This window comes from Myxocyprinus asiaticus, chromosome 22, assembly GCF_019703515.2.
Source record: "Myxocyprinus asiaticus isolate MX2 ecotype Aquarium Trade chromosome 22, UBuf_Myxa_2, whole genome shotgun sequence".
Classification (NCBI taxonomy): domain Eukaryota; kingdom Metazoa; phylum Chordata; class Actinopteri; order Cypriniformes; family Catostomidae; genus Myxocyprinus; species Myxocyprinus asiaticus.
Window position 1 is genome coordinate 39,625,968 of NC_059365.1, and position 17,216 is coordinate 39,643,183.

The 17,216-nt window shown below is 37.2% G+C and overlaps 1 protein-coding gene across 1 annotated transcript in view; it reads left to right on the forward strand.

Moving 5' to 3' along the window:
• nrg2b (neuregulin 2b) overlaps window positions 1-17,216 on the forward strand; it is a 141,269-nt gene that overhangs the window by 107,926 nt on the left and 16,127 nt on the right. The window contains exons 4-6 of the mRNA XM_051649279.1: window positions 2,739-2,859; window positions 11,127-11,185; window positions 13,789-13,812. Of these exons, the coding sequence (XP_051505239.1) occupies window positions 2,739-2,859; window positions 11,127-11,185; window positions 13,789-13,812 (204 nt within the window). The remainder of the gene's footprint in view (window positions 1-2,738; window positions 2,860-11,126; window positions 11,186-13,788; window positions 13,813-17,216) is intronic.

Consider the following 17,216-nt stretch of genomic DNA (forward strand, 5'->3'; position numbering starts at 1 on the left):
TCTTTGACATATTGTCTTCATAGAACAGTTATGGGACAGGGTGTATCGAATCTCACCGGTTTATAACATAAAAAGTATTAAAAACTAACAAAGTGCGCAGAGCTCGCCATTTGCACGTCCAACCCTTGCATGGTGCCACTCGAGTTGGTGTACTTTTAATAATTTAAAAATATTTTCATTATTTAATCTTTGTGATTAAGGTTAGGGGTAGGGTTAAGGTTATGGTTAAATTTAGGGGTAGGAACAGGTATAGGTGTAGAGTTGCTTTGGGACTCCAAATTAACACAACTAACACAATGTATAATGGACATTCAGCTGTTGCAAGACTTCAGCATTTCAATGGTTACTTGTAGTGAGCGTGTTTTGTAGTAGTACTGTAGGATGCATACAGACAATTTATCGAATGTTTCCCGTAGGGATTCTTGGGGAATCGTGTATGTGTTTGAAGTAATTATTCAGTTCAAACAGAGTAGACAGTCCCATGCTTTCTATATTCCCTTATAGTTCCTAATATTTCTATACCATCATTTTTTCTGCAGCCCCAACTCTTTTCTCTCTCACCGTTTTCTTTGTACCTTTGTCATCTTTGGCATTGTGTTTTTGATTTGCTCTTTTGTTTTCGGATTTGTCGTTATGTTTTATGATTTGTTGTTGTGTCTCTGAACTGTTATTTTGTTTTTGGATTGTGGACTGTGCAGTATTCAGTAAACAGTAAGCTATTATTCCATTTTGAATGTTTTCATTTGCAAAATGGTAACTGGATGTTACTTGCTAAATTTAACATTAAATTGTAGTGTAGTGAAGTCATACTGTTGGAAACATTTATTGTTGCATACTACATGTTGTTTCACATGCTATTTTTAGATTCAGTATGCAGTATATACTGTGCAGTGAGCAGTGCACTATTATTCCACTCGCTCTCTCTTTCACACCTGTCTGTCTGTTTCTCTGTGTGTAATTCTGTGTGGCTGTGTGCTGGGGCAGACAGTGAAATCATGGATTCTCCACCTCTGTGGCTGCAGAGCAGATGCAATGGGCTTGTGTCTGCAGTGCACAGCTTGATTCTGCGTGACACACTGCAGAAAATCTAAACCCTCTATGTGGCTGTGAGCCAACAATGACTGTGAGAACATCCTCCCATCTGCCATGTGTATTTGGCAGCATGTCGCTCACTCTAGATGATATACAAAATTACATACAGTGCCTTGTATGGGTGTGTGCATTAGTTGTCAGTCCTGTTACCATATCAGAGCAATTTACTCTGTTACTCTGAAGTTAGCAATACTGTATATTAAGTAAATGCTGAATGTTTTTTCAAAGCCTATCACCTGGGTTGGTGAAATTAATTGTGTTTGATTAGCCTCAGCTCCACCTGTTGAGGCCAAATTATCTTTCTGTCTGTATGATATTGTATAATGGCATACTTCTAACTATTTTTGAAAGAAAGTCGTATGCAGTATGTATACTGTGCACAGTATGCAAATCTGTATGCATGGAATACCAACATTTGCCAAAATGTGCACCATACAGCCAGAGTACAGACTGCAACAATAGATTTTTTACACTAAAATTGCTTTTAAATGCAAAGTAACCATATTTATATCCTAGATGATAACTGGAAGCCACTCACTGAATTAAACTTAAAATGTAGTGAGGTATACAAACTGCATACAGTACTGCATACTTTTTAATATACCATAGTGGCAACACTTTACATTAGTGATCCATTTGTTAAGGGGCTCATTAATGAATAATAAGTCATTTAGAAATGCATTATAAATCAATTATATGCAGTTATAGCAACATAAAAACGTGCATAAAAACTTAATCCAATACCCGTCTAATAGTAAGCATTTTATCATGTTATAAATGCTTAATATAAATACACTTATTCATACTTATATTAATCAAAAACATAAAATACCCTAATTTGTGATTTATAACTCAATGAAGCAAAAATCCAGTCCGCTTTGTGTTTATATTCATTAATGTAATGTCTTAACTCACTTGTGTTGTCACTTTCCTTGTCACGTTGATGTCAAAAGAATTGGTGCTACTCCGAGTGATATCCCAACTTACCTAGTCCTAGTTTCCTAATGTCCTCTGCAAAAACACTTTTCAGATCTTCATGCTCATACACATCATATATCATATAATAAAGCCTGATGATCATTAAACCATAGTCAAGTCATTTTTATTTGTATAGCGCTTTTCACAACACACATCATTTCAAAGCAGCTTACTTTTTCTCAGAGTCAATAAAACCATACTGAACTTTATGTACATACTTTAGGTTTCTAATGTTGGTGGCTCCTTTTTAAATGTGTCATAAGTGTCCACTTTACATTAGGGTACATTTTCATATGGTACTAATGTTGAATAAGTGATATTAAGCATTTACTGTAAAACATGAGATAAAATGGCTCACTATTTGGCAAGTATTGCATGAATGTCAAATTTTTATGCATGTTGATATAATCGCATATCAATTATTTATAATGCATCTGTAAATTAATTATTAGTCATTAATAAATGCCTTTATAAACCCTTAACAAAGGAAACATTAAGTGTATATGGTGCGGTATGTAGTATGCAGAACTACAGTATTCCATTCTTAACATAGCCATTGAAACTTTTCCAACATTGTCATAATGTATGATTCTCATCTTGGTCTTTCTGTGTTTGTTTGTTTGTTTGTGTGTGTGTTTGTGTGTCTGTGTGTGCATGTGTTTCCATAGTAACCACTACATTGTCTCCAGGCTCAAGTCATGCCAGGAAGTGCAATGAAACGGAGAAGACGTACTGCGTTAATGGTGGAGACTGTTATTTCATACATGGTATAAATCAGCTGTCCTGCAAGTAAGTTGCACAATCATTATACATTACTTTTGCTTTTTACTTTTCTTACTCTGACTAATCCCTCAACTTCATATACATTTCAGGAGTGTGTTTAGAAGGTTATTTATACTGTACACAGTGTTTCCAGAAACTTTGGCTTGACATAACTTGGCTCAAATTAAAAACACCTTTTGGGATTACTTTAAATGTATATATTTATTTTTATACTTTGTGCAATTTATTAACTTTTATTAAATGTATTATCTAATTTAAATTAACAAGCACAAAGAATTCTCCATAATAGAGCACAACAGTCTGGTTCCCATTAAATTCCAATTAATTTTTTCCATAGGGAAATTGAATGTCAATGATAACTTATAAACGTTTAAAGACAGACTTTCCATGAGCTCTGAGGTGGTTAATTGATAGGATATATGTTTCTGTTAAAGCCATCAGTCCACGTTATTTTAACTTTTTTTTTTAAATCTTTCGCACATGAGTTTTTTCTGCACTGATCCCCCAGTGTAAGTTGTTAAATGTGCGTTGTAATTTAAAAAAATCACACCTTACTCTTCACAGCAGATGCATTGGAGAACAGATTATATATTAGCAAACATACAATGTGATTTTTTTTATGTTTATAATGATTGATTATGATAGATAAGATGTGATCGCGAGTACGATTGCCGACTTTGCACGTCGCCATATTGTTTACATTGCAATGCAGCATGGGATTCTGAGTTCATCAAGCAAAGGAGGTCCTAAAAACCTAGCCTTTCCACTTTGTTTGCACCAGAAGTGGTGAGAATGAATAATGGATGGAATGGGAGAAGGTTTGAGTAGACTAACTATTTTATATATTCTTTGTTTGACGTCAGAAAACATGGCCGCATTGCTGCATCAAAACTATTAAACTTTTATTTAATCGCACCAGTTTGATTGCATGTGCGAAAGGGTTAATAGTGGAATTCCTGATGAAGAACTACACTACCCATGATCCTGTTTGGAAACAATCCACCAAACAAAGAACTGCGGCAAACAAACTGCTTCAAAAGACCTCAGCAACTCTTCTTCCACACAACTTATTTATTTGTATGTTTCTGAATATTTTGCAATATACTTGCAATATATTGTTGCTATATTTATAATCAACAACTTTAAATCAAAAATGTTTTTAATTTGATGACATCATTTTCAATGCTTCATGGAATTGTAGTTCATTCCTTCATGAAAGACGTTAAATACTCATTCTTGTATCTGTATATTTTTGTCTGATTTTCAAATAACTTTTTTGCTTCAAATCAAAGTTTGTAATGTTGTGAGTCACCTCAGAGCTGGTTGGTTTGGTTCATGGTTTGAAACTCTTTTATGAATTACTTTATGTAATCCCTATGGAAATAAATTAATGGGAAAAATACTTCTGCTTCTATGCTTCTATGCTGACAGTTTAGTTTTTATTATATCTTTCACAAGTTATTATGCCTGGCACTTTACAATTTTACAATTACTATTATATAAAAATTAATATTACTTACTTCATTTAATACAAAATATAGCCATACAACATGTTGACTGCGGAAAAGTTGTGATTGTTGAGACCTTTGTTGCTATATTTAGAGACCTCCTGGAACTTGAACTGAATACCGCTAGAGAGAAACAGAAAAAATTATGAGGTTTCTGAGGGTCTGGAGGGTGGTGGGGGTGGGGGACAGGGTTTGCTGTGTCCTCTGTCAGTTCTGTGAATGTATCCTGCTGTTATGAATAGGTATGCTGAGTAACAGCTCCCTTGTGATACAAGTGACACAGTGCTTTGCTCTTATCAGCCATTTTGAAGAGTGCAGCTCAGATTTACAGTGTCTGTGCCATTTTTTTTAAAGGAGTATAAACAAACCCATTAAAGCTGTTTAAAGCTCAAACCCTTTGGGGAGATGTCATCCTTTAACTGTGCCATGTAAAGTCAATCTCTTTAATTTACAGAATAGAGTGTTTGAACCGGCTATAAGGGTTAATGGCCCTCAGGAACGCACTCACTGATTTGGAAATAGTGTGTGTTGCTCATGGCTTTTTGGACATAGCGATTCACTTAGATAATTGAGATGGACTTTATCTTTAACACCATTGAAGCTTCTCTTTGAGAGGAGGGATATGGGCGGTATGACCAAAATCTTATTGCGTGGTATGAGTAATTTTATATCATAGCATCAGTATATATAGCTCTGGAAAAAATTAAGAGACCACTGCAAAATTATCAGTTTCTCTGGATTTACTATTTATAGGTATGCATTTGAGTAAAATGAACATTTTAGTTTTATTTTATAAAGTACTGACAACACTTCTCCCAAATTCCAAATAAAAATATTGTAATTTAGTGTCATGAAATGAGTGGGCGTGTTAAAGGCTGTCTTCCATTCGTCCCCCTCTCTTATCTGGACCAAGTGGTAAGCGTTGCGTAAGTCCAACTTTGTGAAGACGGCGGCCCCCTGCAAGTGTTTGAAGGCCGACAACATCAACGGTAAACGATAACGATTCTTCATTGTTATGTCGTTCAGCCCCCGATAATCTATGCTGTGTCTTAAGGAGCCATCCTTCTTACCAATGAAGAAGAACCCCGCCCCGGCATGGGAGGAAGAGGGATGAAATATACCTGCTGCCAGAGAATCACTGATGTAATTCTCCATGGCCTCCCTCTCTAGAGCAGAGAGCGAATAGAGACGACCTCGAGGCGAAGAAGTGCCAGGCAGCAGATCAATCGCACAGTCGTACGGACAGTGCGGAGGTAGAGGAACAGCCCGGGACTTGCTGAAAACCCCCTTAGATCGCGGTAGACCTCGGGTTCCCCAGTAAGATCTGCCGGCTCCTCCTGAGAAACAGAACAAGACGAAACTGGGGAGAAAGCAGAGACAAGACATTGAGTCAAGCAAAAAGAGCTCCAAGACAACACAGAATTATGAGTCCAGTTTAAATGAGGGTTGTGAGTTACCAGCCACGGATGACCAAAAAGCATATTTCTTCAACATGATTCCCAGAGATAGTAAGGGTGAGGGGTGCCATTACATGTGAAACCTTGGTGAGCGGTGTGCCCCAGAGAGTTCTGGCAGAGATGTGGTCTTTGAGAGGTGATAGTGGAATAGACCATTAAGTGACCAGTTCAGGGTCCAGAAAATTACCCTCAGCTCCAGAATCGATGAGAGCGAAGATGGAGTGGACAGATTCCTCAAACTTCAACCTGGCCAGGAGGAGCATCTTGCTTCCAAGGGATTTGTGCAGAGGGATAATGCTCACCAGTAACTCCTTGTCTATTGGTGAGCTGGGTCTTTTACTGGACAGAAAGCAGCAGTGTGACCCAGGTGTCCAAACACAAACCATTAACTAAACATCTGTAATGTTTCTTGGAGGATAGCCGAGCTCTCCCAACCCGCATGGGTTCTGATGGACTGGCCGGTGATGGAAAACAGGCAGACATGACAGGAACCTCCCTAGATGGAGCAGCTCTGCAATATCTTCATCGAACGGCAAGGCAATTATCCTCCCTGATGGCCAAATCAACTAGATCATTGAGGCGTTTAGGGAGGTCCAGGGCAAAAATCTTGTCTTTAACCCAGTTGGAAAGCCTATTCAGGAACCAGTCCCACTGTTCCTGCTCGTTCCATCCACACGATGCAGCAAGAGTGCAAAATTCAATAGAGTAGTCCGACACTGACTTGACGCCTTCACGAAGTTCCGAAAGCACTCTCACTGTCTCCGTGCCTGTGGCAGCATGGTCGAACACCTTGCACAGTTCATCCGAGAAGGTGTAGAAAGATGAGCAGCACCGATTTCCATTGTCCCAAATTGCCATTCCCCACTCATAAGCCCAGCTGGAGAGAAGTGTGATCACATAAGCTACCTTGGCATTCTAAGAGGGAAAAGACGATGGTTGGAGAGCAAAAACCAGAGAGCATTGTGACAGGAATACCGACAAGTTTTGGGCTCACCAGAGTATGGTGCTGGCAGATTCAGATGGGGCTCAGAGCATCTGATGGAAGAGACAGTAGTGGGAGGAGCGACGGTGGGGGTGGGGGTGGGGCCGGCGCTGGGAGAGATCTGTAGGTGTTGAAGCATTGATGTTAATTCAGCTATCCTCCCTGCCATCTCTTCAATGGCATGAGTAGCAGAGTTGAGCTGGTCCTGCTGATGATCGAGGAGCGCCCCCTGCTGGTTGATGATGGTACGGAGAGAGGTGTCCTCTGCTGGGTCCATTCTTGGCCAGATTGTTCTGTCACGAAATGAGTGGAGGACCCAGGGATGCAGAGAAACAATAACAGTTTATTGAAAAACACAGTAGAAAAAATGTAAATAGTAAAGAGTTCCGGCTCAGGTTGCAGGTGACTGGAGACAAAATGGCAGAGATGAGGATGATGACAGTGATGACCTACTTGGGACACCCGGGCAGTATATGGATGACAGCGATGACAGGGTAAGTATTTCAAAGGTAAGTAAATCCAACAGACAGTCTTCAGAGCGATAATCCAACAGAGAGCAGCAAAACAGGAACAAACTGGCAGAAGACAAATACAAAGAGCAAACAGGACAAGACCGACTGACTGGCGAGACTGAGACACTAACACAAACAAACACGAGAAACAAGAGGGTATAAATAGACAGGGTTAAAAAGACATGTGGCGATAATCAGCTTGTGAACGGTGCAAATGAGCATTCCCATAGAAATGCTAATCGCGCCATTCACGCGGCAAAAGGAAACACATGAGGGAAAACAACCTCACACAGACACACAGGAAAAGACAGGCAGACCCATCGGATCATGACATTTAGAGTATTTATTTGCAGAAAATGACAAATGGTCAAAATAACAAAAAATATGCAGTGTTATCAGACCTTGAATAATACAAAGAAAACAAGTTCATATTAATTTTTAAATGACACAATACTAATGTTTTAACTTAGGAAGAGTTCAGAAATCAAAATTTGGTGGAATAACCCTGATTTTTAATCACAGCTTTCATGTGTCTTGGCATGCTCTCTACCAGTCTTTCACATTGCTGTTGGGTGATTTTATGCCACTCCTGGCACAAAAATTCAAGCAGCTCAGCTTTTTTTGATAGCTTGTGGCCATCCATCTTCCTCTTGATCACATTCCAGAGGTTTTCAATGGGGTTCAGGTCTGGAGATTGGGCTGGCCATGATAGGGTCTTGATCCAGTGGTCCTCCATCCACACCTTGATTGACCTGGATGTGTTGTATGGAGCATTGTCCTGCTGGAAAAACCAATCTTCATAGTTGGGGAACATTGTCAGAGCAGAAGGAAGCAAGTTTTCTTCCAGGATAACCTTGTACGTGGCTTGATTCATGTGTCCTTCACAAAGATGAATCTGCCCGATTTCAGCCTTACTGAAGGACCCCCAGATCATCACCGATCCTCCACCTGGTCGTCTAATGGTTAGATGGAGACCTGGAGAGGCCTTCAAGCCACAGTGTCTCACACCCACTGTGAAATTTGGTGGAGGATTGGCTCTGACAATGTTCCCCAACTCTGAGGATTGTTTTTTTTCCAGCAGGACAATGCTCCATGCCACACAACCAGGTCAATCAAGGTGTGGATGGAGGACCACTGGATCAAGACCCTGTCATGGCCAGCCCAATCTCCAGACCTGAATCCCACTGAAAATCTCTGGAATGTGATCAAGAGGAAGATAGATGGCCACAAGCCATCAAACAAAGCTGAGCTGCATGAATTTTCATGCCAGGAGTGACATAAAATCACCCAACAGCAAAGTGAAAGACTGATAGAGAGCATGCCAAGACGCATGAAAGCTGTGATTGAAAATCAGGGTTATTCCAGCAAATATTGATCAGCACCAACTTTTTTTTTTATATAGTAAAACTATTATTTTTCAGCAGAATAATGTTGTAATTGACTATTTCTGGATGATCCAGTGAATTAATTACTTTACAAATAAAAGGCACTTCTGATGAACACAAACCAAAAGATATGATTATTTGGTAACACTTTATGTTAATGTTCCCTTTGTAAAGGGTTTATAAAGGAGTTCATTAATGCCTAATAAGAATTCATTTACAAAAGTATTATAAATAATTGATTGCCTAATAAGAATTCATTTACAAAAGCATTATAAATAATTGATATTCGGTTATAAAACATGAATAAAAAGGGTGACATTTATGTAATACTTGGCAAATAGGTTGCATGTTAACTTACATGTTATAAAGTCTTAATAAATACACTTATTCATCCGTATAGTAATCAAAATCATGAAATGCCAGAATTCATTATTTATGTCACAATGCAGAAAAAATAGACTGTTATAATGAGATTAAAAGGAGGGATTATGTCATTTTGCTACAGTCTGCTTAGTGTTTATATTCATTACTGTAATGTCTTGGCTCACTTGTGTTGTCACTTTCCATGTCACATTGATGTCAAAAGAATGGTGCTACTCCGAGTGCTGTCCCAACTTACCTAGTCCTAATTACCTAAAGTCCTCTGCAAAAACATTTTTCAGGTCTGTGTGCTCATTCACAGCATACTGTATATCTTATAATAAAGCCTGATGATCATTAAACCATACTGAACTTTATGTACATAGGTTTCTATTGTGGGCAGCTCCTTAATAAATGCTTTGTAAATGTTCACTTTACATTAAGGTACATTTTCATAGGTTATTAATGTTGAATAAGTGTTATTAATTATTTATAACATGTGAGGTAAAATGGTTCACTATTTGGCAAGTATTGCATGACAGTCACCCCTTTTATTCATGTTGTTATAACCACATATCAATGAATTATAATGCATTTGTAAATTAGTTATTGTTCATTAATGAAGCCCTTTATAAACCCTTAACAAAGGGAACACTTTACATTTTATATAATGTAAAGTGTTACCAATTATTCAGATTAAATTAATCAAAAATCTGGCATCAGTTCAAAACCAGTTTCACATTATGTAACTTGAGTTAAAAACAAATAACTCAAAACTGTAAAACTAACTTTAAAAAAAGAAAGATCAGCCACATTCAGAGCTTATGTAAAATAGCCGATAGTTTGGAACATGTCATGCTCTGTATTTTTGCATTACCCCATGTTTCTTTCTCATTTTGGCATGTAAATAATGCAAAGCATTCCTGCCCACCCAATAGCCGGACAAATATATCTACCATTGTATAAATCGTAGTATGGTGGACACATTTCTACCATTTTACAGTGTATACATACCGCCCACCATTCTTCACAGAGCATTACCTTTATACCTTAATATGTAATCTTAGTGTGTGTGTATGTGTGTGTGCGTGCGTGCGTGTGCGCGCATTACTGTAGCTTCTGAGCCAAATGAAATGCACTCTGTCCCACTGACCTCTGTAGTAAATTCTGCAGGCAGAGTAAATGGTAGAATCTGAACTCTAAAATTCCCTCAGTATATAAATAACAAAAGCTCATGACCAGAGGAACTTTTGGCACAATTATGAAGCTTTTATGGAGTTTATTTTGCTTCTGTTTGTCTTGGGACCTTCTTCTCAAAGTGAGTTTTTTTATAGAAGATCACAGAAATGGAACTGATTTGCAGTTTATGAGTTAGTAGAGATGTAATGGGTTAAGTTTAGTTTTGATTATGTTTGATCTACACTGACCCCAAAAAGTAGGCCTATTTTAAAAAGTCTGAATGTCATTGCATTAGGAAAAAAAATGTCAAATCAAATGGCACAAGGAAAAGCCCTTAGACCCGGCCATGATTTTGGACCAACTCTACATATGAGAGAGAGGACAGTTTAGAGAGTGCATTTGATTAATGCTTTTTAAAAATACTTAAAAATGTAGTTGAAGGAATAGTACACAAAAAAAAAAAAAAAAAGTGTAATAATTTACTCATCCTCACGCATATGTGTTCAGGTGAGAACTTGTGATGTTTAGCGCTTAAAACAACGCAAATTCTTGCGTGAAGGTGTGCTACTGTGAACTTCAACAGACTTCAAGATTTTCACTGAAAAAGGACTTACATTTCAGGTTGTTTCTCTGTTGAATGCCTCCAGAAGACTTTAATATATTACAGTTAAATAAGACCTTGTGAAAATGAACCCGTTTGTAAAGAAGCGCTTCAGGTAACTAGTATTCACATCCTGTATACATCATCAGTTGAAACAGCTCTGCCTTGGGATGGGTCACATGGGTTGTTCTCTGTTGTTCTAACTGCATGTCTTTCGTATCTCTCTCTCTACCCTCTCCCCCTCCCTTTTGTACCTTTCTTCCTCTGTGGGATTGTTTCCCTCCATCAGGTGTCCAAATGATTATACTGGTGAACGCTGTCAAACCTCCGTTATGGCCGGTTTCTACAGTATGTCCATTTTTTTTTTCTGTTTGTCTGTCTGTCTGTCTGTCTGTCTGTCTCTCTGCCCTGAAGCTGCATGCTGTCTATGATGTGTGTGTGCATGTACTGTATATGTCTGCCTCTGTGTGCCCATTTGAGTTTCTATTTGGTTTGAGTCAATGGGGATATTTAAGTAGAACGTCATTCATTTGAAGTGTTTGCTTAAAGGGATATTGTATGTATATTGTATTGATATATTATTGAAGAGATTTTACCAAAAGATAAAGAATAGTGCTACTCAAAAAAAATCGTTTTTTTTTGGCTGAATTTTACTCAATTATGGACAGTGGTTCCATGTGTTTGAAATGAGTTTTCTTTACTTAAATTTACTATGTAATCTCAACACAAACACTTTGTGTAGAAATAACTTTTTTGAATTGGGTAAACCCATCAAAATTAAATGTGTCAATCGTACTCCAAATAAATCTCTTTCGTTTCTTAGTGTACTAACTAGTGAAAGTAAATGTTAGCATGCTAAAAACATGCTGGTCAGAAGCACTACAGAGTGTAGTTTAGTAACTATGCTATGGGTAACACAGCAATTGCTTAACGAAGCGAGCAATCAATTTCATGTGTGACATCTACATGTCCTCATTGTTAGCTCAAGCTCCACTCTTCACAATAATGGTAACCCCAAAACTCCAACATAACAGAAACTCTTCTAAAGCTCAACATGACAAAACATTAAACTCTAACTAGTATTCCACTTTATATTCATCTTGCACAAAAACATATAAAATAACACTTACTTTTTACATTTACTCTCCATATATTGTCCTATGCAAAGCATGCTGGGAAATGGAAATGGAAGAGCCCTGCCCAGTTTCATCAATGCTACATCAACACCACAAAAAGTATTCATGTAGTCCCAACTCAAATGGATTAAGTAAACTTTCATTTTACAAATTTAAATGGATAGAATGCAACTAAAGATGCACCGGCTGCTGATATTTATCGGCCAATAATTGACCTAATTAAAACCATCTGCATATCAGTTATAAGCATGAAAATGGCAATATGAAAAACTTATTGTTTTATTTATAATTAATTAGTCACACTCTTTGTTAAAACTGTTAACTTCTGAGATATTGGTATGATATCCATTAAAGCAATTGATTGAATTAAGATTGAAATTGCAAAATGGCATTGTGCAATTACTAAACCTTAAAAGGCTGTGTTTTAAACTGCAAAAACAGAAGTGCAAAAATGTTTTAGAAGTACAAAATTACCTTTTTTCATATCAATCATCATGTTAACATATATAGCCATTTTATTTTTTATCTTGTATGTATCTTTCACTGTGTCTCTCTTTAAAATTTAGTCCTGTCATGTGTTCAACAGATCCAATCCATGCTCAATGGAAATTATTTATTGTTAGAGCAGTAAAAAAAAATAAAAAAAAACACTTTTGTACATCTGTACATTTGTTAAGAATTTATAAGTAAAACAGTGATCTGATGACAAAATAAGGTAAGTGGCAAAATATTGGTATTGTTATCAGCCAATAGTTTTTTGTTAAAATCGGTATCAGTATCGGCCAAAAATTTTCACATCAGTGCATCGCAATGCAATGAAATCAAGTTGTGACAAAATGTTCTAGAATTGTGTTGCTTTAGTTCATTTTAAGTAAGTTGAACAAGCAGCAAAAATCCTTTTGTGTGTGTGTGTGTGTGTGTGTGTGCAAATGAAAAAAATAAAGCATATCATCTTATATATTCGGTTCCCATATATCAATATCTGTGTTACATTTATATAGTAAATTATATACATTTAACAAGACATAATATACAGTAATTAAGAGTGTGAACTAAGTTTTAATTAGTTTTAATAGGGACTCATGTAAGATTGTGGTTGTTGAGTGATATTGATGCTGTTTTTCCTGATTATCAACATTGTTCTGAGACTGAGGCATGGTGCATGACCTTTTGACCTCTAGCACTACTGCTTTCCAAACAGTACTATATTGCTAGAGAAACAGTAACATGCATGCTCTAGCTCAAGATGTGTTTTAACTGCTGCACATTTGCAATGGAAAACAAATGCTGAATATCGATGAAGTTGAAGTACATACCATGAAAAGTGTAATATTGTGACTTAAACGTTTGTCAGTTTGCCTATAAATCATTAGAATCTATATTATTTGTGTCTACACTCATTTGTACTTGACTGAGTGTTTTTGTGTTGTACATTGTGCTTTTCTTTGTAATACTTTTGTTTGTTTCTTTGGGGTTTTTTTAACAAAGAAATTAGGTCTAGTAAATACGGCAATAAGTGTGGCTGTCTATATGTCTGCATGCATTTGTACGCTTCATACTGTATGTATTCTTAACAAAAAGGTGTTGTGTTGTTTATTGGTATTTTTGTTTGTTTTCGATTTCATGGGGAATTTGGAGTTGGCCAGTGTTTGTCTGTAACGTACAGTCACTCACCTCAGTCTCTCAAACAAAACCAAATCGAACAACACTACTAAACTCATAAGCCGCCTCTAACTCAACAAATTGAAGTTTTTACCTGAAACCTGTTTTCTTGTTTTTTCTTTGTTTTACATTGTCAACTTTCTGCATTGGCAGAGCATCTTGGAATTGAAATCATGGGTATGAAGTTATTATTTGTTTGATTCTTTAGTTTTTAAGGCTCATGACATACACTGCTGTTCAAATGTTTGGGGTCACTTGACTGAAATGTTTCTCATGATCTTAAAAATCTTTTGATCTGAAGGCGTATGCTTAAATGTTTGAAATTAGTTTTGTAGACAAAAAGATAATTGCGCCACCATATTAATTTATTTCATTATAAAACTAAAATTTATTAAAAAAATAAAAATAAAAATAAAGTTTTTGAAATGGATGACTTGGACCGAATAATAATAATAATAATAATAAAAAGCAGCTAATAAGTGCCCAGTAATGATGGGAACTCCTTCAATACTGTTTAAAAAGCATCCCAAGTTGATACCTCAAGAAGTTGTTTGAGAAAATGTCAAGAGTACATGTCTGCAAATTCTATGCAAAGGGTGGCTACTTTGAAGATGCTAAAATATAACACAGTTTTGATTTATTTTGGATTTCTTTAGTCACAACTTAATTCCCATAGTTCCATTTCTGTTCTTCCATAGTCTTAATGACTTTACTATTATCCTTAAATGTGAAAAATAATAATAATAAAGAATGAGTAAGTGACCCTAAACCTTTGAACGGTAGTGTAATTTTATGACATAGTGAAGCTTTTTCACATCAGAATTCGTCTCGTTCTGTTTTCTCTGTCCTATATTTGAACACAAATACATCCTCAGCTTTTGATTTACTTTGTCAGCTCAGAGTGACACTCATTTTAGGAATATGGAACAATAAAATTACCCTGCTGTTTTTGGCTGGTCTCCCAACCTGGCCAGGCTGGTTTGTTTGCTGGTTTTATAGGGGTTTTGGCCACTCATTAGCTGGTCCAGCTAGGAGACCATCTGAGCACCATCTTAGCCAGGTAGAAGACCAGCTAGACCAGTTGAAGACCAGTCTGGCTATGCTTGGAGACTAGGAACTTCCGAGTGTATTTACGATAATTCCAATGGCAGCTGAAAGCAGCATAAGTATCGCCTTCATGTTTTTGTGAGTCCCAGTCAGCAGGGGGCAGTAAGCACAACTACAGCTGTAGAGGCAACATGCAACTGTACAGACAACAAACCACACTTAAAGATAGCAGACAGCACAAGATGAGGATGCGTTCTTGCGTTCAAACACAGCTGGATGGAGCGCAACTCTGAATGCAGGGTTTTTAAGACAGGTTTTTCTAAGTTTCAAACTATGTTTAACTTGGCACAGCGACCTAAAAACACAAAATGGATTGCTGTGGACTGTAGACCAATTATAGGCTTGTTTTCATTGATATGGAAATAAACAATATATTGCCTACATAAGCCACTTTTGTATCGTCTAATCGATGCTTTAAACTTTACAATAATGTTATGTATTTTAATTACATGAATTATATTCTGTACATATATTTATATAAAGTAGTTATTTAATAATTATATATTGAATAATTTTAATTGGGGGCCTTTCTTTACAAATATTTAGATATGCAGTTAATTGTGATTAATTTAATTAGTTGGCAAATCATGTAATTATTTAAATCCAAATTGTTGTCAATTGACTGCCCTAATTTCAATATTGGATTCTAGGGACACTTTTGTTTACTTTTGTAAGATTTTGGTATCATGTTGTGTTGCTACTTGATGTCCAATGTAAAATCTGGGTCCTGAATCAAAGCCAGTTGAGAACTACAGATCTATTTTCTAATTCTCTATTAATGACAAAATTCCCATTTTTATCTTCTGACAACATACTGTACATCTCAGAGCCGAGTGAGACAAAAATTTGTGTTGCACCTCTTCTCTTTATTTCTCTGAGTACATTAACAGTTAGTGTGTATATATCTTGCTCTAAGTTTTATTTCTCTTGTGTACTCTGATGTCTGTTTCCTGTAACAAGCATGCAATGCAATATCAGTGTCTGACTCAACCGCCCCCTCCCTTCTCCCTCCCCGCATTTCTCTTTTATTACACACTCATTTCCTACTGTTAGCCCTCGATTGTCTCCTCTCCTTCCTCCCATCTGTTTTTTCGTTCCCTATCTCCATGTTCTGTTTGTTTCCTCTGTACCTGTAGCACACTAGAGGATGTTTCCAATATTGTCATATTCAAAAATTAGACCTATATATTTATATAAATACAGTTGTGCTCAAAAGTTTGCATACCCTTGGAGAATTGGTAATATATGTATCATTTTTAAAGAAAACATGAGTTAGCAGGCAAAACACATTTCTTTTATTTCTTATGGGATTCATATTCAACTGTAGGTTCGAACAGAATGGCACAATCATAAAACAAAACATGGCAACAAAGAAAAAAATGAAATGACCCCTGTTCAAAAGTCTGCATACCCTTAGTTCTTAATAATGTGTATTGCCCCCTTTAGCATCAATGACAGCATGCAGTCCCCAAATTCTTGCAGGTGGTATAGCTGCCCATTCATCCTGGCAAAATGCTTCCAAGTCATGCAAAGTCTTTGGTCGTCCTGCATGAACCGCACGTTTGAGATCTCCTCAGAGTGGCTCGATGATATTAAGGTCAGGAGACTGTGATGGCCACTCCAGAACCTTCACCTTTTTCTGCTGTAACACTGGAGGGTCAACTTGGCCTTGTGCTTAGGGTCATTGTCGTGCTGGAAAGTTCAAGAGCGTCCCATGCGCAGCTTTCGTGCAGAAGAATGCAAATTGTCTGCCAGTATTTTCTGATAACATGCTGCATTCATCTTGCCATCAATTTTCACAAGATTCCCCGTGCCTTTAGAGCTCACACACCCCCAAAACATCAGTGAGCCACCACCATGCTTCACAGTGGGGATGGTATTCTTTTCACTATAGGCCTTGTTGACCACAATCCAAACATAGTGCTTATGGTTTTGACCATAAAGCTCTATTTTGGTCTCGTCACTCCAAATTACAGTGTGCCAGAAGCTGTGAGACGTGTCAAGGTGTTGTCGGGCATATTGTAATCAGGCTTTTTTGTGGCATTGGCGCAGTAAAGGCTTCTTTCTGGCAACTCGACCATGCAGCTCATTTTTGTTCAAGTATTGTCATATTTTGCTCCTTGAAACAACCACACCATCTTTTTCCAGAGAAGCCTGTATTTCTCCTGAGGCTACCTGTGGGTTTTTCTTTGTATCCCGAACAATTCTTCTGGCATTTGTGGTTGAAATCTTTCTTGGTCTACTTGACCTTGGCTTGGAATCAAGAGATCCCCAAATGTTCCACTTCTTAATAAGTGATTGAACAGTACTGACTGGCATTTTCAAGGCTTTGGATATCTTTTTATATCCTTTTCCATCTTTATAAAGTTCCATTACCTTGTTATGCAGGTCTTTTGACAGTTCTTTTCTGCTACCCATGGCTCAGTATCTAGCCTGCTCAGTGCATCCACGTGGAAGCTAACAAACTCATTGAC